At 43.4% G+C, this 24166-nt stretch overlaps 1 protein-coding gene across 1 annotated transcript in view; it reads left to right on the top strand.

The window, feature by feature from the left end:
* The window catches only part of ANKRD27 (ankyrin repeat domain 27), a 67923-nt gene extending 43822 nt beyond the window's left edge, over positions 1-24101 (top strand). Inside the window, 11 exon segments of the mRNA XM_079799422.1 lie at positions 81-125; positions 5963-6085; positions 14346-14543; positions 16574-16693; positions 17562-17723; positions 18708-18819; positions 19555-19633; positions 19815-19887; positions 22029-22114; positions 22116-22192; positions 22195-24101. Of these exon segments, the coding sequence (XP_079655548.1) occupies positions 81-125; positions 5963-6085; positions 14346-14543; positions 16574-16693; positions 17562-17723; positions 18708-18819; positions 19555-19633; positions 19815-19887; positions 22029-22114; positions 22116-22192; positions 22195-22256 (1137 nt within the window). The 3' untranslated portion in view covers positions 22257-24101.
* The last annotated feature ends 65 nt before the right edge of the window (positions 24102-24166 follow it).

The following is a 24166-nucleotide window of genomic DNA, read 5'->3' as shown; positions in this document are numbered from 1 at the left end:
TACCTGGCCAGGCTTCTTATTTTTATTATTATTTTATTAAACTTATTTTTCTAACATTCTTTTTTTTTTTTTTTATTAAGGTAGAAAAACTTTTAAGAGCAGTTGCTGATGGAGATTTAGAAATGGTGAGTTTGTAGAAGTACGTTTTACAAAGCTTGCTCTCGGTTCAGTTAGGAGCTGTGTGGCTTTGTTGTTCACTTTCACGTAGAAGGTGGTGCACTTAGTAAATATTTGGCAATGGCAATGTGACCTTTCCACCACAAATAATGAGGCGAGTGGACATAAAGCTGCATAGTGAGCACGTCCCTGCCTCTTAGACATTCATATTCTGGGAAGGTGGTGAGATGTTGGCAAGAGACTAGCCCGCACCCAGGTCTCAAAGTATGGGCTCAAAGCCTGACCCGCTAGCTAGGAACAAGGTGAGCAGACAGGGTGGTGGGTGAGGAGGGGGTGGTGGAGGCGAGGGCAGAGCCCAGGGGGTGTTAGGGTGGCCCTGGAGAAGTTGTGGACACCTGGGCCAGGAGGCTGAAGTCTGAGGCTTGGGACCCCAAGGAGTCAAGCAGGTGCCAAACAAGATGGTGCTGACTGATGTGGGTCGGAACCTGTTGAGGATGTCCTGCAGGAAGGGAAGGTGCCTGTCCTAACCCACAGTGCCAGGTGACGGGGAACATCTATGATGAGATCACTTGAGAGTGGAGACAGCCTTCATGAGATTCCCACAGGCAGTTTGCCTGGCTTGCCTTTGGCTTCCTGAAAGGGATTTGTTTTGTCTTCAAAGGAGGAGTCAGTTAGGTGCTTAGCAAACTCCTTCCTTTTGTGGGTGGGTGAGAGGATTGAGACTAACTGTCCAATGCCCTGGGGTCCCCATCCAAACGAATCTATTCATGCGATAGCTTCCAACCCCTTGCCCGGGACCACCTCAGCTCCCTGCCCCCATTCTTGTTCCCTTCTTCTCATCAAGAGAAGCTGCCCTCAGTCTCGGCTAACCTGGTCAGTGAGGCCCCTCAGTCAAGGCCTTTGGTGTTTCCACCCTGACCAAGTGTCTGTTGTTTTGGATGGAAGGGACCTCGAAGAGAGAAGCTTGGGGTCAAAGAGGGGTTCCTGAAACCTTTTGTCAGTCTTGCAGGCATATGCTGACTTCCTCAGTGCTGAGAACCAGGCCTAGATATGTATTTAGAATGTTTTCTCAAATTTAATATCTTAGAAGCTTTTCTTTACTGGAACATAAATTTGACCTGTTTGGGGGTCTTTTCAGTGCTCTCACCTGTGAGCTAGTGCATTCTAGTGGAAAGGACATTGGTATGGAGTTCCAACCACAACTTAATAGTTGTGTGGCCCTGAACAAGTTATTGACCTCTTGAGTGAGTTTTCTCCGGTGAAAAGGGAAGGGCTGGTTGGAAAGTGTACAGTTAGATCAAAGAGGACGTGCTTATTAAATGCTCCAGGGACAGGATTTTCAAGCAGCACCACTCTGCTTTTTAGAAGATAGAAGAAAAGAGAACCAAGATGGCGGTGTAGGTAAAGGCCAGTACTTGCTGCCTCCCACAACCACATCAAAATTACAAGTAAAATATAGAACATCCATCATTCAGAACCACCTGAAAGCTGGCTGAGTGGAAGTCCTACAACTAAAGAAGTAAACAAGAAAGCACATTGAGACTGGTAGGACGGATGGAGGCACAGAACAGGCTGGCCCAACACCCATGTGTGCCGGTTTTTGTGTTGTTTTGTTTTATTTGTTTAATCCTCATCCAAGGATGTTTTTGTATTGATTTTTACAGAGAGTGAAGAGAAAGAGAAAGACAGAGAGAAATATCGATGTGAGAGAAACACACTGATTGGTTGCCTCCTGCACAAGCCCTGACCAGGGCCTGGGCTGGGGAGAAGCCTGCAACTGAGGTACAGGCCCTTGACTGGAATCGAACCCAGGACCTTTCAGTCCACAGGCCAATGCTCTATCCACTGAGCCAAACCAACTAGGGACGTGTGCCATTTTTTCTTAATCCAGAAGGAAATTATCCCTGTGAAGGCCGCCCGTGAGGAGCAAGGGGTCCTAGCCCCACACCAGACCTCCCACCCAGGGTTCAAGAGGTGGGAAGAGAAGTCCATGTAACTTGGGGCTGTAAAAACCAGCAAGGATTGTGGCTGAGGGACACGGAGGCTGCCGGGGAGGCCCAGGTGTCCATCTTAAAGGCCCGGCATGAACTTACTCAGACTTACTTCCTCTGAGCTGTGGTGTTGGGAGACCCAGAAACATGGAGAGGAACCAGATTGTTTGGCAGAAGGGCAGGAACTCAGGGGCAGCGTTCTATCAGACGGAGGTGCTCACAGCGGTCATTGTTCCTGTTGTGGGACCTCCCTGTCCCAGGGCTGACTGGCAACCATATCTGAATCCCCATCAACCTGAGCACACTGTTTGCTCTGCCCTGGTGATTCCCTGAGACCCCATCCCATCCAATTTACAACCCCACCCAAGCTGTTGGCAGCAGCTTTTCCATACGAGTGGCCTGTCCTGGCTCAGGCTTCAGACTTTGCTAAAATCTCTCAAACAAGCAGCAGCTGGCATCAGCATACCCCAAACTTATCAATAAAAGGCCTGACACCTGGCAGCAGCACCAGCTTGCCTTGCTTCACAGCTGGGCCTCACCTGGGCACTTCCAAACCCAATACAAATAGGAAGAATCTGCAGATCTCTCTGTAGCTCCTGCCAGGTGGCCCCAGGTAGTGGCTGACTTTGCACCTCCCAGGAGACTCAAGGGCCAGTTTATCCAGTGGAAAGCTTCAAACCATACCACATTGCACTCTACACATCCACAAGCAACACACTCAAGGGGCAGACTCAGTGAGCTCCATAGCCCTACTGAAGCAAGTCCAGCTTCATAGGGGTGTTTCCTGCACAGCAGCTCTCCCACTATAGTTGCAGCTGGTCCTCACAGCTAATTTGCCTGGAGGTCAATTCCTCCCAGTGTCACCAGCAATCAAGGCTCAATTACAATAAGACTGTGCAAACAGCCCACAAAGGGGAGCACCTAGCCCTAGCCGGTTTGGCTCAGTGGATAGAGTGTCGGCCTCCGGAGTGAAGGGTCCCAGGTTTGATTCTGGTCAAGGGCACGTACCTTGGTTGTGGGCACATTCCAAGTGGGGGGAGGGGTGTAGGAGGCAGCTGATCAATGTTTCTCTCTCGTCGATGTTTCTAACTTTCTATCCCTCTTCCTTCCGCTCTGTAAAAAATCAATAAAATATATATTTTTTTAAAAGGGAAGCACCTATAGTGCCCAGCTCGGGTACTGGGCCCTATAGGACACCTACTACATAAGGCTACTCTACCAACTCCAGGAGACATAGTAGCTCTACCTAATACATAGAAACAAACACAAGGAAGCAGCCAAAATGTGGTGACAAAGAAACATGTCACAAATGAAAGAAATGGGAGAGAGTGAACTACTGGATACGAGTTCAAAATATCTTTATGATACCTTCAAGAGACTTAAGACTTTCAAGGATCTTAGTGAGAATCCCAAAGACATGAAAAAGAACCAGTCAGAAATTAAGCATACACTAACTGAAATAAAGAATAATTTACAGGGATTCAACAGGAAAATAGAGGATTCCGAGAATCAAATCAACAATTTGGAATGTGAGGAAGCAAAAAACACCCAATCAGAAGAACAAAAAGAAAAAGGAATCCAAAAATATGAAGATAGTTTAAGGAGCCTCTGGGACAACTTCAAGTGTACTAACATTCACATTATGGGGGTTCCAGAAGGCAAAGAGAGAGAGCAAGATACTGAAAACCTATTTGAAGAAATAAAGACAGAAAACTTCCCCCAGCTAGTGAAAGAAATAGACTTACAAGTCCAGGAATCACAGAGAGTCCCAAACAAGAGGAACCCACAGAGGACCACACCAAAACACATAATTAAAATGCCAAGGGTTAAAGATAAATACTCTGAAAAGCAGTTACCTACAAGGGAGCACACATATGACTATCAGCTTATTTCTCAACAGAAACTATGCAGGCCAGAAAGGAGTGGTAAGAAATATTCAAAGTGATAAATAGCAAGGACCTATAACCAAGATTACTTTACCCTGCAAATGTATCATCAGATAAAGAGCTTCACAGACAAGGAAAAGCTAAAGTAGTTCATCACCACCAAACCAGTATTACATGAAATGTTGAAGGGTATTCTTTAAGAAGAGGAAGAAGAAAAAGATAAAAAATATGAACAATAAAATGCCAATAAATACATATCAACAATTGAATCTAAAAATCAAAATAAATGAATAAGAAATCTAATGAATAGAATAAACTTGTGAATAAAATAGAATTGGAGGCATGAAAATGGACTAATGGTTCTCAGAGGGAAGGGGGTGGGGAGGCAGGAAGAGATTAAATAAAGATCTTATATACATACTAGAGGCCCAGTGCATGAATTCGTGCACAGATGTGGTCCCTTGGTCTGGCCGGCGATCGGGGCCATCTTGCCCAGTCCCGATTGGGACCATTCTGGGCCGGCTGGCCAGCGGGAAGGGTTGCGGGAGGTTGGCCAGCCATGGGAGGTTGGCTGTGGGAGCGCACTGACCACTAGGGGGCAGCTCCTGTGTTGAGCATCTGCCCCCTGGTGATTGCGCATCATAGCTACCATCCAGTCATAACAGTCGCTTAGGCTTTTATATATATACTAGGGTGTCCCTCAGCCCAGCCTGCATCCTCTCCAATCTGGGATCCCTCTCACAATCCGGGACTGCTGGCTCCTAGCCACTCGCCTGTCTGCCTGCCTGATTGCCCCTAACCGCTTCTGCCTGCCAACCTAATTGCCCCCTAACCACTCCCCAGCTGGCCTGATTGACGCCTAACTGCTCCCCTGCCAGCCTGCTCGCCCTCAACTGCCCTCCCCTTCCAGCCTGATCGCCCCCAACTGCCCTCCCCTGCCAGCCCGGTTGCCCCCAACTGCCCTCCCCTGCTGGCCCGGTCACCCCCAACTGCCCTCCCCTGCTGGCCTGTTTTCCCACAACTGCCCTCCCCTGCCAACCTGATCGCCTACAACGGCCCTCCCATGCTGGCCATCTTGTGACAGCGTGGGGGCGGCCATCTTGTGATAATGTGAGGGCGTCACCCGAGGGTCACCTAGGCTTTTATTAGTATAGATAGCCTAGAGGCCTGGTGTATGAAATTTGTGCATTGGGGTTGGTTCCTCAGCCTGGCTGGTGCCCTTTCACACCCCAGGAGCCCCTGGGGATCGGGCCTAAGCCAGCAGGCGGACATCCCTCCCACAGTCCGGGACCCCTTGCTCCTTACTGCCTGCCTGCTGGCTCCTTACCACTCAGCTTGCTGCTCCTTAGCACTGCTATAGAGGCAGGAGAGGCTCCCACCACCACCGTTGCTCTCGCCAGCCGTGAGCCCAGCTTCTGGCTGAGCGGCACTCCCCCTGTGAGAGCTCCCTCCTGTGTTGAGCGTCTGCCCCCTGGTGGTCAGTGTGCATCACAGCAACCAGTCATCCTGGTCATTCCACCTTAATGGTCATTTAGGCTTTTGTTATATAGATATGCATTACCTATGGACACAGACAATAGGGTGGCAAAGGCCTGGGGCAGGGCGGGAACCAGGTGGAGGGGCAATGGGAGGGAAAAGAGAATATCTGTAATACTCTCGACAATAAAGATATTTTTTTAAAAGAGGAAGAAAAAAGAAAGAAAGAAAGAAAGAGAAAGAGAAGAAAGAAAACAAGAAAAGAATCTCTTAACACAAGCTATAGAAACAGTAGCTTAATCTATCACCATGAAAGGGTTTAAAAAGGCTTGAGCACATGTGACCCCTGGAATCTTTGTGAGCAGCAGCTGTCATTTTTTAGTGACTGTGGCCCTGATTTGGGAACAATTAGAGAGTTTAAGGTACTATATCTTGTAAAAGAGCTAAGGATGAGTTTTAATTTCCTATTTCTCTTTTACTGTACAACCTCAGGTGCGTTACCTTTTGGAGTGGACAGAGGAGGACGTGGAGGATGTGGAGGATGCTGTCAGTGCTGCAGATCTTGAATTTTGTCACCCCTTGTGCCAATGCCCAAAATGTGCTCCAGCTCAAAAGGTTTGGCATTGCTTCTGTTGATGAGGGTGGTGATAGGAGGGAACATTCTTCTTTGTCCCCTGGAGAACGATGTCTGCTTCTCAGCCAGCTAATTTCTGAGTGGCTGGTAGTGGGTATCCCTGAGATGTGACAGGGTTAGTTAGCTCAGAGCGGAGAGAAGCTGGCGCCCGTACAGGATCTGGCTTGGGCTGCCTGCTTCCTGAACAGGCAGGTCAGTGAGCAGGGACATCCACATGTGGCTCTCTGGGCCCCTGAGTCACAGGCAGGAGTTGACAAATAGACACGCCTGAGGGTCTCCGTCCATGTGGCCACATTCCCCTGGGGAGGCTGCACTCGAGGTCCGTTGCCACTACCATTGCTCACGTTGGTACTTCCTCTGTGGCAGACACGTCCCCTGTACAATCCAGCTTCCCCTAATGGTAACAGCTTGCAAAACCATAGACACATACAGTCCATTCACCTTACTGAGATATCCCATTTTACCTGTGCTCCTGTGTGTGTGTGTGTGTGTGTTTGGTTCCATCTAGTTTTATCACATATGTGGTTTTGTGTACCCACCACCACATTCAAGGTACAGAATAGTTCACTCACCAGGAGAAGAATCACTCATGTTGCCCTTTTACGACCACACCCACCTCTCTCTGTCACCTTCACCCCACTACCCACTAATCTGTTGTCCACTTCAAAAATGTTATATATGTAATCATACAGCACGTCACCTTTGAGGATTGCCTTTGTTCTCTAGCATGATTCCAAGTTGTTGCATGTAGTTAACAGTTTACTTCTTTATTGTTGAGCAATATTTCATGGTTGTATGTGCCAGTTGGTGTAACCACTCTCCTGCTGAAGGACATGTTGCTTGTTTCTAGATGGGAAATTACAAATAAAGCTGCTATGTACATTTTGTACAAGTTTTTGTAAGAACATAACATAGTTTTCTTTCTCTAAGGTAAATGCCCAAGAATGCAATTGCTGACTCAAGTGATAATTACATGTTAATTCTGTGGTTAGTTTGTAAGGAACTGACAGACTTTCCCAGGCTGGTTGTACATTTTACATTCCCACCAGCAATCTATGAGCGGTCCAATTTCTCTGCATCCTCACCAGCTTGGTGTTGTCACTACTCGTTATTTTAGCCATTCGAGTAAGTGTGTAACACTATCTCATTGGGTTGCAGTTTGCTTTCCCTACTGGGTGATGACATTGAACCTCTTTTCCTGTGCTTATTTGCCATCTGTATATATTCTTCAGTGAAATGTCTGTTCATTTCCTTTACCCACTTTGTTACTCTTTTCTTTCTTTAAAAAAAAAATTATTGATTCTAGAGAGAGAGAAAGGGGAGAGAGACATCAATTTGTTGTTCCACCTATTTATGTATTCATTGGTTGATTTTTTAAAAATATATTTTTATTGATTTCAGAGAGGAAGGAAGAGGGGGAAAGAGAGATAGAAACATCAATGATGAGAGAATCATTGATCAGCTGTCTCCTGCACGCCCCCTACTGGGGATCGAGCCCGCAACTCAGGCATGTGCCCTTGACTGGAATCAAACCCAGGACCCTTCAGTCCACAGGCCCACACTCCACAGCTAGGGCTTATTGGTTGATTCTTGAATGTGCCCTGACCAGGTATATCGGGACGACACTCTGGAGCTTCTGGGCCCTGTGTGTGTGAGTGTGTGTGTGTGTGTGTGTGTGTGTGTGTGTGTGTGTTGGTGGTGTTTTTTACTGTTGAGTTTTCAGAGTTCTTTATACTAGTATATTCTAGATTCTATCTCTGTTAGATATGTAGTTTGCAAACATTTTCTTTTGGTCTGTAGTTTGCCTGTAGCTTCTTCACATGGGTTTTCACAGAGCAGGTTTCTAATTTAGAAGTCCAGTTTATCAATTTTTCCTTTTATGGATTATGCTTTTGTGGTTAAATGTAAGAACACTGTGCTTAGCCCTATACTTGAAAGATTCTCTCCTTTTATTTTTCCTAAAAGTTTTATAATATTACATTAACAGTTAAGTCCCTGATCCAGTTAAATTTTGTATAGGGTGTGAGATTTCGGTTGCAGTTTATTTTTTGCCTGCAGATGTCCACTTGCTCCCGCACCATTTGTTGAAAGGCCATCCTTCCTCCACCAACTTGCATTTTGGACCTCAGTGGACTATGTATGGTGTGGGTCTATCCCCGAGCTCTCTATTCTGTTCCACTGATCTGTGGGAGAGCCACACAGTGCCACACTGTCTTGATTATTGCAGCTGAATAGTAAGACTTAATATTGGGTAGAGTGAATTCTCCCTAATTTACTCTTCTTTGCAGGATTGTTTCAGCTATTCTAGGGCATGTGCCTTTTCCTATAAACTATAAGCTTGTCTATGTCTACAAAAAAACCTTGCTAGAATTTTGATAGGAATTGCATTAAAACTGTAGATCAATTTGAAGAGAAATAACATCTTTACTATGTTGAGTCTTCATGAATATGGTATATCTCTAATATATTTAGGTCTTCTTTGATTTCTTCATCAACATTTTGTGATTTTCAGTATAACAGATCCTGTCCATTTTGTAATGTATACCTAAGTATTTCATTTTCTTTTGTGTAATTGTAAATAGCATCATGTACATAGTATGCACTCATGTGCTAGCTCTTAATGTGTGTTCCAAACTAAGAAAATTAATTTGACTTTACAAAATAGATATAGTGGTGTTATGCTTCGTATTGTAAGATTATGCTACCTTATTTAAAAAGCTTTACCATGGGTTTCTCCAACCTAAGAGTACTGAAATGACTATATTTTTCATTCACGTGTAGCTTTTCAGCGGCAGGGTAATGGGTAATGTGTACATTAGACTGTGCAGCTTTTGTTCTGTTCCATGGTGCCGGATGTGTACAGTCCAAAAACTTCTCCCCCTAGATGGGTGGCTATGAAAAACATAGGGATTAAGAAGGCAACTGATGCCCTAGCTGGTTTGGCTCAGTGAACAGAGCGTTGGTCTGTGGACTGAGGGGTCCCGGGTTCGACTCCAGTCAAGGGCACATGCCCGGGTTGCGGGCTCAATCCCCAGTGGGGGGTGTGCAGGAGGCAGCCAATGGATGATTCTCTCTCATCATTGATGTTTCTATCTCTCTCTCCCACTCCCTTCCTCTCTGAAATCAATAAACATATATATTTTTTTAAAAAGGCAACTGATGTTTTAAAAGATATGAAGTAACAAAACCCCCAGCTCCAGTCAGTGAGTCTTTGCAACTAGAAGCAGTTATTCCATCTCCCTTCTTTTCCTATTTTTCTATACTCTGTTCTTCACCTCAGTTCACTAGCTGTAACAAGATGCTTAAAACACATGACAATATCTGTTGAATTTATTGGATTAAAGCCTTATGTTGGTCCTGGCCGGTGTGGGTCAATAGGTTGGAGCATCATCCCGTGTACCAAAGGGTCTTGGGTTCAATTACCGGTCAGGGTACATACCCAGGTTACGGGTTTGATCCCCAGTCTGGGTGCTAGGGGAAGCAACTGATCGACGTTTTTCTCTCTCTTTCTCTCCCTCTCCTTTTCTCTCTCTCTAAAATCAATAAAAAAACCAACAGACCAAAAAAAAGCCTTATGTTCCCTGCTCTTTTAAAAACTCTTATCTGGCCCTAGCCAGTTGGCTCAGTGGATAGAGTGTCAACCTGCAGACTAAAGGGTCCCAGGTTCGATTCCGGTGAAGGGCACTTGCCCAGGTTGGGGCTCGATCCCCAGTGGGGCGTGTGTATGAGGCAGCCAGTCATTGATTCTCTCTCATCATTGATATTTCTATCTCTCTCTTACTTCCTCTCTGAAATTAATAAAAATATATTTTTAAAAAAAACTCTTATCTTTTTCTCTTTTTGTAAGTTCTCAAAAAGGCACAAAACTAAATTGCTTCATGTCTGTAATTAAATTAAAACTTCCCCCCAACCCCATTCTCTTCTATCCCACTGGTGTATATAAAGTTTTTAAAAAACTCTTTATTGAAGTATAATTTACATACAATAAAGTACAGTAAGTCCTCAAATAATATCTGTAATAATAAAAGGGTAATATGCTAATTAGACCAGATGTCATTCCGGACATCTTTCCTGACGAAGACGGGGCCGGAGGGAAGCCAGCCCTGGTCCCAGGTGCCTGCAGGTGGCCCAGGGGAAGCCAGCCTGGGTCCCAGGTGCCTGCCGGCAGCCGGAGGAGGGAAGCTGGTGCCAGCAGCCGGGGGAAGGAAGGCCTACTCTTGCACAAATTTTTGTATATTGGGCCTCTAGTTTCAATATAATGCTGATGAGATGCTATTGGAACTTAACTCTTTATATCAATTAGCCAGTAGTAAAATTGGTTTTGTTATACGTCATTTTGCTTAACGTCGCAGAACCTATCAATAATATTAAGTGAGGACTTCCTGGATATCCATGTGAAGAATACAATTTGGTGAGTTCCTACAGATGTGTGCACCCATGAAGCCATCACCACAATCAAGATACAGAGCATCCACATCACCACCAGAGTTCCTCATGCCACGTGCAGCTCTGCCCTTCCTCCCTTCCGCCCTGTCCCCAGCACGGATAATTTGTCAGACGTATCATTGATCTGCTTTCTGTCTTTATAGACTCATCAGCGTTTTCTAGAATTGTACATGAATGGAACCATACAGTTCACACCCTTTTGAGTCTGGCTTTCTTTGCTCAGCAGATTGTTTTTGAGATCCATGTTGCATTACTAGCCCATTTATTTTTATTGCTGGGTAGCATTTTGTTTAATATACCATAATTTGTTTATTTAATCACCTGTATAAATTTAATATGTTTTTATTGATGTTTTAGAGAGAGGCATGGAGAGGGAGAGAGAGAAACATTAAATGAGAGAGAAGCATCAATCGGCTGCCTCCTGCACACCCCCTACTGGGGATGTGCCCTTCACCGGAATTGAACCTGGGACCCTTCAGTCCGCAGGCCGACGCTCTATCCACTGAGTCAAACAGGTTAGGGCTCTAGGAGTATAACTGCTGAGTCATAGATTTAAGTGTATGTTGAACTTTATAAGAAACAGCCAGTTTTCCATAGTAATTATAGCATTTTCCATTCCAACTGGTAGCATGAGAGTTCTAGTTGCCCCACATCCTTGTCAGCACTTGGTATTTTGATTTTTTAACTTTAGCCACCATCATGGTAAGTGTGCAGGAGTATTTCGTTGTTTTCCCCACCTACTTAATTTGTTTTTTATTTTTGAGGTATAATTTATTAGTACATGCTGTACAATTCAACATTTAAATTTAGCTTAGCTTTTTAATCAATGACATTTTTTAAAATATTTTTTTATTGATTTCAGAGAGGGAGAGAGAGAAACATCAATGATGAGAGAGAATCACTGATTGGCTACCTCCTGCACACACCACACTGGAGATGGAGCCTGCAACGCTGGGCATGTGCCCTGACCTGGAATCGAACCGTGACCTCCTGGTTCATAGGTCGATGTTCAATCACTGAGCCATGCCGGCTGGGCAGACAATGACATTTTTAATCATCAGAAAGTGAACTAATTTACTTTCTGATGATTAAACCAGTTTTAATCCTTACCAGTCACAGAAAATAGTGACAAATTAATTCTACTATCAAAATAATATGATTCAGCATCACTATTTGTTTGTTTTTAGTTATATGGTTTATAAATCAGGGTGTTTTTTTACCCTTTTAAGTATTGATTGACTATTCTACATCCACATGATTGATATTAAAACCACTGTGAATAATAAGGTAGTTTCATGATAAAAATGAAGGTGAACTATAGAGGTAAGTAGCAGACAGTTTGATGAGGTTTGACAAATTAATTCAAGGTCTTATAACCTACAGCAGCACAGTGAAGATACAGACTATATCACCCCAACATATCCTCTCCTGCCCCTCTGTAGATATCCCCTTCTCTGCCCCATTTCAACAATCAACAATCTGTTTCCTGACCCTTTGGTTCTGTCCTTCCTGATTTTGACTTACATTTCCCTGATAACTAAAGATGTTATTTTATGTGCTTATTGGCTGACCATTCACCTTTTCAAATCTTTTGCTATTAAAAGTTAGCCCAGGTGGCGTGGCTCAGTGGTTTAGGGTCAACCTATGAACCAGGAACTCACTGTTTGATTCTCGGTCAGGGCACATGCCCAAGTTGCAAGCTCGATCCCCAGTGTGGGACGTGCAGGAGGCAGTCAGTCAATGATTCTCTGTCATCATTGATGTTTCTGTCTCTCTCCCTCTCCCTTCCTTTCTGAAATCAATAAAAGAATATTTTTAAAAAATAAAATAGCCCAACCAGTGTGGCTCAGTGGTTGGGCATCGACCTATGAACAAGGAGGTAAGATTTGATTCCCAGTCAGGGCACATGCCTGGGTTATGGGCTCAATCCCCAGTAGGGGGTGTGCAGGAGGCAGCCAATCAATGATTCTCTCTCATCATTAATGTTTGTTTATAAATATATTTTATTGATTTTTTTTACAGAGAGGAAGGGAGCGGGATAGAGAGTTAAAAAAATCAATGAGAGAGAAACATCAGCTGCCTCCTGCACGCCCCCTACTGGGGATGTGCTCGAAACCAAGGTACATGCCCTTGACCGGAATCGAACCTGGGACCCTTCAGTCCGCAGGCCAACGCTCTATCCACTGAACCAAACCGGTTAGGGCTCATCATTAATGTTTTTATCTCTCTCTCCTTCTCCCTTCCTCTCTGAAGTCAATAAAAATATTTTTAAAAAAAAATAATAATAATAATTAGATTGTATTATTGAGTTATAAGAGTTTGGGTTTTGTTTTTAATTCTTCTTAGCCCTTTGTCAGATATACATATCACAAACATTTTCTCTTATTTGGTGATTTTATTTTGAGAATTTTTGTAACAGTTTATTTGAGCCAAACTGGCAACATAAGCTGGGGAATAAGATCTCAGATTCTCCTGCCTTTTGATTTTCTTTTTTGTCAATATTTTATTGGAATGTAATTCTTCACAATTTATTAATATAATGTATAAAACATTTCACATAATGAGTAGTTAACTATTTACAAATATTCCATCCTCCCAGAAATGGTGGGAGCTAGTTTAACCGAGTTCAGTAAATATGAAAATTAAGCTCAGGAAAAAATGATGCTGATTTCTTTGTGAAGTTTTCCTCCCTTTAGCCTAATTCGTCTCAACACATCTCTAGAGAGACAGTAAGTTTTAGTGGTCTCAGTCTTGGACTCTGGAGTTGAACATGGGTTTGAATATTAGATCTTCCATTTACAAACTTTTTTACTTTGGGCATGTTACTTAACATCTCAGGTCTCAGTTTCTACTAGTATATCTTCCTGTGAGCTCCAGTAAACATTTAAGAGGCTTTTAAATTGTATTTCACGTAGCATTTTTGTAACAAGAGGGTTGTCAAGTTGTCTAGTCCATAAAATTGCCACAATCAGATTATCTCACTGCTCGTGGCCATGTTTCTCCCAGGGAAAGGGGGAAAGTTCATTTTCTTGTCTCTTTCAGAGAGCATAGATTTACAATTTCTAAACCTAGTTTATCGAGGTTTTCTTTTATGTTTTTGCTTTTTGTCTTATCTAAGAAATCATTGCTTATCCCAATGTTGGAAAGATTTTCTTCTGTGTTCTCTTCAAGTTTTACAACTGTAGTATTTACATTTAGATCTGTGATGTATTTTAATTTTTGTGTTTGGTGTAAGATAAGGATTGACAGGCAGTTTTTCCATATATGGATACCCAGTTGTCCCAGCAACATCTGTTGAACAGACTTTTTCTTCCCTTGGCATAATACGGTATTATTTTCAGGGTTGCTTTCTTGAAAAATAGAAGTTAATACTTTGACTTTCATACCTTTTTTTAAGTAGTTGGGATGGCCCTCGCCGGTCGCTCAGTGGTTAGAATGTCGCCCCGTGGACTGAAGGGTCGCAGGATTGATTCTGGTCAAGGGCACGTACCTCAGTTGTAGGCTTGATCTGGGGCACGTGTGGGAGGCAACCAATCAATGTGTCTCACTCACATCGATGTTTCTCTCTCTGTGTCTCTCCCCCTCCCTTCCACTCTAAAAATCAATGGGAAAATATCCTCAGGTGAGGATTAACAAAAAATAAAATAAATAAATGAAGTAGTGGGGATTCACCTGGGGGTAACCTGGTTCTGGATGCCACTGCGACCTTGAATTTGCTGAAGGGGCTGGGAGGGGCAGATGGCTTTAGTTTCTTAAATACTAATGACATTCTGTTTCTGTCTTCTGGACCTACAGAAGCTGGCAAAGATTCCTGCCAGTGGGCTTGGTGTGAATGTGACCCACCAGGACGGCTCCTCCCCACTGCACATTGCTGCCCTGCATGGTCGGGCGGACCTCATCCCCCTCCTTTTGAAGCATGGTGCCAATGTGGGTGCCAGAAACGCCAACCAAGCTGTCCCACTCCACCTGGCCTGCCAGCAAGGCCACTTTCAGGTACAGGTTGTCTCGGGCAGAGTGTTAGGGTGTTTGCTTGTGCTTAGAACAGGGGTGGGAACCTTTTTTCTGCCAAAGACCATTTGGATATTTACAACATCATTCACGGGCCATCCAGAATTGTCAACTTAAAAATTAGCCTGCTATATTTGGCCAAACATGTAACTAACTCAGCTTTAAAGCCTTGGCAAGGCCAGACCAAATGATTTTACAGGCCTTCCATAGCCCTCAGGCCAGACGTCCCCACCCCCGGCTTAGAACCTCACTTGGGAATGCTGCCTTGGGACAGGGGTTTAACATGTGGCCCAGAGGACCAGCACCCTTCCTTCCTCCAAGCCTGAGATTCTGAGGTGCACATGGATGGACCACTCAGCAACAGAACACAGAATCTGACGCTCCTGGGGTGGAGCCAACCCCTTCCCACTGCCCTCACAGCATGCTGGCCTGACCCCAGCCTGACCCGAGCTCTCGGTGCTTGGGTGTTGGTCCTCCAAGGCTCCGGCAGCATGTTAACGCCTTGACGTTCCCACAGTGCTTGGTCAGTGCCAAACAGTTCAGCACTTTATAGAGTACAGCCCTGGCCGGTGTCTCAGTGGTTAGAGCATCTGATCGAAGGGTTGAGGGTTCGATTCCCAGTCAAGGGCTCTTACCTGGGTTGTGGGTTCAATCCCTGGCCCTGTCAGGGGGCATGCAGGAGGCAACCAATCGATGTGTCTCTCTCACATAGATGTTTCTCTCACTTGCTCGCGCTCTCTCTCCATCCTTCCCCTTTCCCTCCCTCCCTCCCTTTCAGTGTCTCTAAAAATCAGTGGAAAAAATACCCTCTGGCCCTAACCGGTTTGACTCAGTGGATAGAGCATTGGCCTTCAGACTCAAGGGTCTCAGGTTCGATTCTGGTCAAGGGCATGTACCTTGGTTGTGGGCACATACCCAGTGGGGAGTATGCAGGAGGCAGCTGATCGATATTTCTTTCTCATCGATGTTTCCAACTCTCTATCCTTCTCCCTTTCTCTCTGTAAAATATGAATAAAAATATATTTTAAAAAATACCCTCTGGTGAGGATTAACAACAAATAATAATAATAGCCTGGCTGGTGTGGCTCAGTGGCTGAATGTCATCCCATGCACTAAGAGGTCACCAGTTCTATTACTGGTCAGGGCACATGCCTGGGCTGTGGGCTCGATCCCCAGTGTGGGGGAAGGGGAGTGCAGGATGCAGCTCATCAATGTTTCTCTCTTGTTGGTCGTTTTTAAATATATATATTTTATTGATTTTTCACAGAGAGGAAGGGAGAGGGACAGAGAGTTAGAAACATCAATGAGAGAGAAACATCGATCAACTGCCTCCTGCACACCCCCCACTGGGGATGTGCCCGCAACCAAGGTACATGCCCTTGACTGGAATCGAACCTGGGACCCTTCAGTCCGCAGGCCAATGCTCTATCCACTGAGCCAAACCGGTTAGGGCTCTTGTTGATGTTTCTATCTCTCTCTCCCTCTCCTTTCTCTTCTCTCTGAAATCAGTAAATGAATAAATAAAAATTGTAAATAATAATAATAATAATAATGAAAAGTAGAGTACAGCCCTCTAGAGGAGGGCCAAGAGATAACTAAGGGATGACTGACCTTTTTAAAGTCCCATTTTTTGTTTTGAAAATTATATTTTTTCATTTTTCCTTATTCTAATATAAGCATTTTAAAGCCAAGAATCATATTTCAGGTCTCCCACCTCTCTCCTAACACCTGCTTCAAGCATCAGCTTCCTCACCTGTAAAACTGGAGTAATAATTCCAGCTCTCTGTGGGGTAGATCAAATGATTAAATGAAGAAACAAGTGCCTGGCACACAGTCAACCCTCAGCAGATGTTAATCCCCCCCCCTTTCAACTGGTCTACTTTCTCCTGGGTCTAAAGAGCCTGCTTGATAAACTTAGAGAAAAGTAGATAAACTTAGAGAAGAGTGAAAAGAATATCAAGCTACAGGATTTCTCCCAGACAATTTTAATTAAAAATTGTTCTTCTCTGGGCTAGGTGGTGAAGTATCTACTAGACTCCAACGCAAAACCCAATAAAAAGGATGTAAGTGGAAGCACACCCCTCATTTACGCCTGTGCCAGTGGCCACCATGAAGTTGCAGCGCTGTTGCTGCAGGTAAGGGCCCCACAGCCCAGGAGCTGCTGGCACTGGTCAGTGATGGCATCTCGTCACTTGGTGAGACCCTGGCAGTGCACTGCAGATGGGCAGGGCTTGCCCTTTGCTTTAAGCTGCCCCTGGAGAGAGAAGCTTTGCATGAAATTTCCATACAGTGGTTCTCCGTGTCTGCCGGGATGCCGAGGTAAGGGCACAGACACTGCTTTTGCTGAAGGTTTGGATCTTGCCTTCTTTACCTGTAGGGTAGATTGAATTGTATTGGGTTAAGTTGAACTGTTACCTTTAGTGTGAGCTGAATGTCCTTTGTCCCCCTTTTTTTTTTTTTTCTGGTCAAGGGCACGCACCTCAGTTGCAGACTTCATCCCCAAGCCGAGTGCGGGAGGCAACCAATCAGTGTGTCTTGGGTCTCTCACATCAGTGTTTCTCTCCCTCTCTCTCTCCCCATCTCCCTTCAACTCTATCTAAAAGCAATGGAAAAATATCCTTGGATGAGGATTTTTTTAAAAAGAAAGAAAATGTGCATAATTTAGAACAGTCTTATTTTCTATCTTGCTTATTTTTGCTTATGGTAGAAAATTGTTTATTAAAACCTCAAATTTTAATGGTTGCGTATCTATGGATGTACCGTAGAGTGTTTGTTTAACTGTTCCTGCTTTAGGTGACTTCTATTTTTTCTGCCATAATGATAAATGCTGCAGTGACTATCTGTGCACATAAATGTTTTTTCTCATTATTACTTTAACCCCAACATTTTAAGAGAAATTTCAGACATACAGAAAAGTTGAAAGAATTCTATAGTGAACACCCATCTAGATTCTGCATTAATATCATCTTCAGCATTTCTTTTGATTGTGCTGCTTCTTTCTAGCACGGGGCCTCCATTAATGCCTCTAACAATAAGGGCAACACAGCCCTGCATGAGGCTGTGATAGAGAAGCATGTCTTCGTCGTGGAGCTGCTGCTGCTACACGGAGCATCGGTTCAGCTCTTGAACAAGAGGCAGTGCACCGCTATAGACTATGCTGAGCAGGTGAGGGGGAGGGCACCCAACTCCCTCCCAGCTCACTTTGGATAAGCCTTGTGTGTAAACCAGATCTGAAATAGCAGACCTTTGAATTGCTAGAAGTCTGCCAATATGGTTAACTTGGTCACCTGGACAGTGGGCTGCTCGGGATCCAGGAGTCAGTCCTTCAGGTGTAGTTTTCAAAGGCCTGAGTAGAGGTGCTTCTCTAACCAACCACAGGTCTGGGCCCTAGTCTGGCCCCCTGACGAGCAGTCAGATCCTCGCAGAGAAGTAGCAAGTTTAGACAGCATTCTGGTTCCCCCCTCCCTGCATTGGAAATACACCTGTGGTCTTAGCAGCACGATGGTGGAAGTTTGTTCAGTTGGTGGCTTTAAAAGTCCTTGAATTGTGCATGGACAATTGTGATGGCCCGGGACCACTCCCAGTGCCGCCATGTTTGCCATGGAGAAGTGGGAGAAGGTAGCTCTTTACTGTCCTGTTTTCATGTTGAATCTTCATCTAGTTTCCCACCTGGGGTAGACAACTAGTAGGCTGTTAAATGACACTACTGACATGTTAAATTCACAGGAAGTCAACATACTCATAGGCTTATTAAATGAATTTTAAGTTTCAGACATTTCTTAACAGTATTGACATATTTTAAAATTTTAATTGAGCACTTTCTCAAACATTCTGATGAATGTTTTTATTGAGGACTTACTATGTGCTTGGCCTTGGATAGCCTCTTGATAACTAAAATTGTCGATCCTATTGTTGTCAACCTAATTGCACAGAGCGGCGAAGTGCCCCATCCCGAGTGCCTAGCAGAGGGCGGAGCCTGGCTCCAAGTGCAGGGCTGCTTTACACTATGGCCTCGAAGTTTCATCTGTAGTTGCTTCTTAGCTCTTCTGTCCAGCTATCCTAATACTGACATTTATATAAAAAATAGGCAATTAACTGCTGAAAAAGAATAAAAAATATTACTGTTAACTTTTCCCTTTCACATTATAGAATTCAAAAATAATGGAATTACTTCAGGTAGTACCAAGCTGTGTGGCCACGTTAGATGATGTTGGCGAAACAGACCACAAGGAGTACGTTACTGTTAAGATCAGGAAAAAATGTAAGAACTTCTTTCTGTAATTCTCAGCTTGGGTTTATTTGGAAGTTCCTGAGTAGTTGCTGGTTTTCATTTCATTGTAAATGTACAATGTAACTATAATCCTGACTGAGGGGAGATTAGGCACCAAAGAAATAGATGTTACATCCTAATTTATCAGATATTTCTGTACTAGTGTTCTGGTTGGTTGTGATGATGAATCTTAGCATTACCTTGAAGGTCAGGCCTCCAACTGGAGAGGAGCAACATCTGGTAGTTTCTTTCATGTCTCATGTTCCAAAGCCAGTCCTTTTTCTAAGCATTTCCTGAACATCAGGGTAAATGCTACCTTTAAATAATTTTTTTGGTTGATGGTAATTAGAACAGCATTTGCCCAACAGATAAGCCTGAAGTATTTTCTCCCCCCCCCCTTTTTTTTAAACTTGTTATAGTTTAGATGTTTTGTTTTGTTTTAATTACAATATGAGTTTGCAATGCAATAATGTGAATAAACCCACATACATATCTGAATAATCCCAAGACTATCTCAGGGCTGTGGCGAGGGAGTATTAGTGTATTAAGGATTTATCTTTGTTTCATGGGGGTTCACAGAGTAATATGTTTCTTTAAGCACATGCAGTGCTTAATTTTCAAAATGTTGTTAAAGTAAGAAAATTGGAAGGTTATATCTATGCCATAATTTAAAAACAATTCTTAAACTATTTGGAAGTTTTCAAATGTTTATCCTTTTATCTGCAGGGAACTCAAAAATGTATAATCTACAAGATGAACCTTTTACAAGACAGTTTTACTTTGTCCACTCAGTTGGTCAGTTTAAGTGAGTATAAAATTTGAGTTGATGTCTGTGCTTTTGACCCTACCTTTACTGAAAACATAAGCATTATGTGCAGCTTGAATGGGTTAGAGACAAATATGCTCTCATCAAATGCTGCCACCTTGTGGCCAACCACAGTGTTTTGCACTACTATCTGAAACATTAAATTTGTTTTGGATTTCAGGGGAAGGACTTCAAGGGAGATTATGGCAAGAGATAAAAGTGTCACTAATTTCCCTGAAGAGTCTTTACATGAGGTGAGTTATTAAACACTGGATTATAATCATATTTTTTAAAGTTTGGCTTTTTCAAAACTAATTCATGGTAAACACATTTCTCATTTCATTATTCCCCTCACTATAAGAGTTAATAACAAAACAAGCTCTTTAGTGGCATGGTCAAGAGTATAGACGCCATTTATTGTTATATTTAATAATGCATTTCTGAACGAAGAAAGGAAAGTGAAGAAAAAGTGGAAAATAGTTATATGCATGGAAAGACATTGCAGTTCATGGGGTGCATACTTGGTGAAATCTCTCAACTTTCACCAAGCAAATTTGCTAATATGTTAATCATTAACGTAAAGAAGAAACTAAGTTTGTATATAAATGGGTAAAAAACTTCTCAATATGGTATAAAGTTGCTCATTTAGACAATTCTGCATGTGACCATCTTCCTATAGCACTATTTCATCATCCTATATAATAAAAGGGTAATATGCAAATTGACCCTAACAGTGGAACGACTGGTCACTATGACACACACTGACCACCAGGGGGCAGACACTCAACGCAGGAGCTGCAGGGGGGAGCGGGTTTAAGCCATTAGTCGGACATCCACTGAGGGCTTCCGGGCTGCCAGAGGGATGTCTGACTGCCAGCTTAGGCCCGATCCCCCTGGTAGCGGACCTGAGCCATCAGTTGGACATCCCCCAAGGGGTCACAGACTGCGAGAGGGCGCAGACCAGGCTGAGGGACGCGCCCTCCCCCCCACCCCAGTGCATGAGTTTTCGTGCACCGGACCTCTAGTTCAATTATAAAAGGCAGCCTGCTTTACATTTTGTAGTGCTATTAGGTGACTCTTCTCAGAAACATGACTTTGCTCACTGCTACTTGCCAATGTAATATGTGGCTATTGATGAAAATTAGATTTTATAGCATAGGCTTGTTGGAACAAATATACAAATGTTCTCAATCTTTGCTTTAGAGAATTAGTGATTTTGTTCAGATGACTAATTTTTATTTCATATTTAATTTTTCATGGCTTTGCTAATAAATCTGCTGGGTGGGAAACTAGCAACATTTGAGATCTGCTTGGGTTCAGTCAAGTGCTAGTTTTTTCCCTTGCTAGCTATGGGACTTTAGGCAGATTGCTTAACGTTGCTGATCCTGTTTCCTCAGTTGTAGAATGTGTGTAACAATAGCGCATACTTGTTAGAATTGTTAAGATTAAGTGTGAGAACACATAAAGCATTTATGCTGTGTCTAACACATGGAACATGTACATGTCAGACTATCACCACAGGGATGTTAGAGTTGAAATTATGCCTGGCCTCGCCTGGTGTTGTTCAGTGGTTAGAATATCAGCCTTCATGCCATTGGGTCTTGCATTTGATTCCTGGTCAAAGGCACGTACCTGGGTTGCTGGTTTTAATGGCCCCAGTACAGCCCCCATTGGTCAAGGCACATGTGGGGAGGGCGTGCAGGAAGCAACCAATCAATGTGTCTCCCTCACATCAATCTTCCTCCCTCTCTCTCTCTCTCCCTCCCCCCCCCCCCCCTTCCCTGTCTTCCACTCACTCTAAAAAGCAATGGAGCCTGGCCAGCTAGCATGGCTCAGTGGTTGAGCATCATCACAGTTTGATTCCCGGTCAGGGCACATGCCCGGGTTGCAGGTTCAATTCCCAGTAGGGGGCGTGCAGGAGGCAGCCAATCAGTGATTCTCCCTCATCATTGATGTTTCTGTCTCCCTTCCTCTCTGAAATCAATAAAAAATATTTTTTAAAAATAGCAATGTAGCCCTAACGGGTTTGGCTCAGTGGATAGAGCCTGTGGACTGAAAGGTCCCAGGTTTGATTCCGGTCAAGGGCATGTACCTTGGTTGTGGGCACATCCCCAGTAGGAGGCGTGCAAGAGGCAGCTGATGGATGTTTCTCTCTCATTGATGTTTCTAGCTCTCTATCCCTCTTCCTTCCTCTCTGTAAAAAAATCAATAAAATACATTTTAAAATAAAAAAAAAAATTTTAAATAGCAATGGAAAAAATATTTTCAGGTGATGATTTAAAAATAATTATGTCTGGAAAGTACATATAAGTTCTCAAAGGTAGCTGTTATTGTCATGGTGGTTGTTGAAAGTACTGCACACATGTGAACTGTTCAAATCGTACCTTCTCTTTAGCCAGGAAGGCAAAAAGTTGCACAGAAGCAGAAGAACCTATCAGACCAGAGCACATCGCAGACTGACAAAGGAGACGGTGACCAGCCTGAGGCCTGGACTGAAACAAACTGCTCCTGGGAACAGGCGAATGCTCCGGAGACACACTGTCAAGGACGCAGCTGCACCGAAGGCCCAGAGACTGCTGACAACCCAACCACTCCCCATGAGACTAGTATTCCCCAGTCTTGATAGGAATAAGGAATTAAATTTGCTACCTAGAAGTGAGTCCTTAACAAGAAGATGCCGAGCATGAATACAGACAGCATAGAACTAAATGTACTGTTTGGCTTAAGAGAAAGCAGAAAGTTCCTGAAAGCTTTCCTATGGCTCAGAGAATACAACAAAGAAAAAAAATCACCATCCCTTTCCTCTTCAGAGCTAATGAATGCCCTTGAAAAGGAATAGACAAAAATTCCAGGGGTGTCAGTTCCTTAAGACTGGGGTGTTTTTGTTTTTTTTAAATATATTTTTATTGATTTCAGAGAGGGAGGGAGAGATAGAAACATCAATGATGTGAGGGAATCATTGATTGTCTGCCTCCTGCACATTGGACTGAGCCCACAACCCAGGCATGTGCCCTTGACCGGAATCGAACCTGGGACCCTTCTGTCTGCAGGCCGACGCTCTATCCACTGAGCCAAACCGGCTAGGGCTGGGGTGTTTCTTCTTTAAAAAAATGTTTTTATTGCTTTAGAGAGACAAGAAGGAAGAAGAACATCAATTTGTTGTTCTACTTGTTTATATATTCATTGGTTGCTTCTTGTATGTGCCCTGACCAGAGATCGACAACCTTGGCATGTCGGGACAATGCTCTAACCAACTGAGCTACCCAGCTAGAGCTGTTTATTCTTAAGTATTAGGGTGCCTTGGTTATAGTGAGATGTTTCATCACCAGATTCTGACCTCCTCCTGAAAGGTGCTAAACCTGTCACCTATATAAATTAACAAACCACGAGCTAAAAGAATTCCTCCACCCGGAATGAGCTGAAGAGAAGTAATTTAAGTTTTATGGTACTACTAGAGGCCCAGTGCACAGAATGTGTGCACTGGTAGGGTCCCTAGTGGCTGCTGGCTGCCAGCCGGGGCCTTCCTTTGTTCCACACCGCCCCCCTGGTGGTCAGCACACATCATAGCAAGCGATCAAACTCCTGGTCCGTGGAACTCCCCAGGGGACACTTTGCATATTAGGCTTTTATATATATAGATGGAAGCCTGGCAGAAATGTCACATTTGAATGAAGAAAATAGGACCTGGAATATGTTCCTTTGAAAAGCAACACTTGAACCCAAAGATGCCTAAATGCCATTTTGATGTTCATTTTCGTAAAAAGGACATATACAATCTATTCTACAGTATGTATGTGGGAAAAGGTGGGTATAATTTTTCTTACAACAAAATACAGCTATTTGGTCACTGCACATGTGCACCTGAGAAACATCCCTCTCTGTTAAGAACCTTTCCTTAAATGTCACCCTTGAAGGATGGTGGTAATAGAAAATAGATTTGGCACATCTTTTCTTAGTTTTTATTTTTTAGAGAGAGAGCGCGAGAAAGATATCAATTTGTTGTTCCACTTATTTATGTATTCATTGGTTGAGTCTTGTATGTGCCCAGACTAGGGATTGAACCTGCAACCTTTGCATATGGGGACAACACTCTAACCAACTGAGCTACTCCAGCCAGGGATTTATTCTGTCTTTTGATCAGATTCAAAACTTACAGCACAAACCAGGTCAAAGTAACTTTGAGTTAGAAATTATTGCCATTTTTTCCTTTTTATGAGTTTCTACTAATTATACTTTTATTTTTTTATTAATTGGTCTAGATGCAAAACATGGGTTTATCCTGAGTACATTTTCAAATAACTTTGTAATAGGGAAAGGTTTTGTGCATGTTCTTAGAAATACTTGTGTATGTACAAAAGGGAGGGGCTGATTATTTTTCTACAAAATAATTTATGACTTCTAATTTTCTAATGTGCCTTGGGTATGTGCCAAATGATGGAAAAGAAACAGTAAACTTTATGATTCTTGAGCGTGTCATGGTGTACTTTTTTTAATGTGTTGCTAAAGAGATATATGTTTCTAAGCCTCTCTGCT

Source organism: Cnephaeus nilssonii (assembly GCF_951640355.1).
Source record: "Cnephaeus nilssonii genome assembly, chromosome: 20".
NCBI lineage: Eukaryota > Metazoa > Chordata > Mammalia > Chiroptera > Vespertilionidae > Cnephaeus > Cnephaeus nilssonii.
The sequence above is the reverse complement of the archived record's forward strand: the minus strand, read 5'-3'. Positions and strand labels throughout refer to the sequence as shown.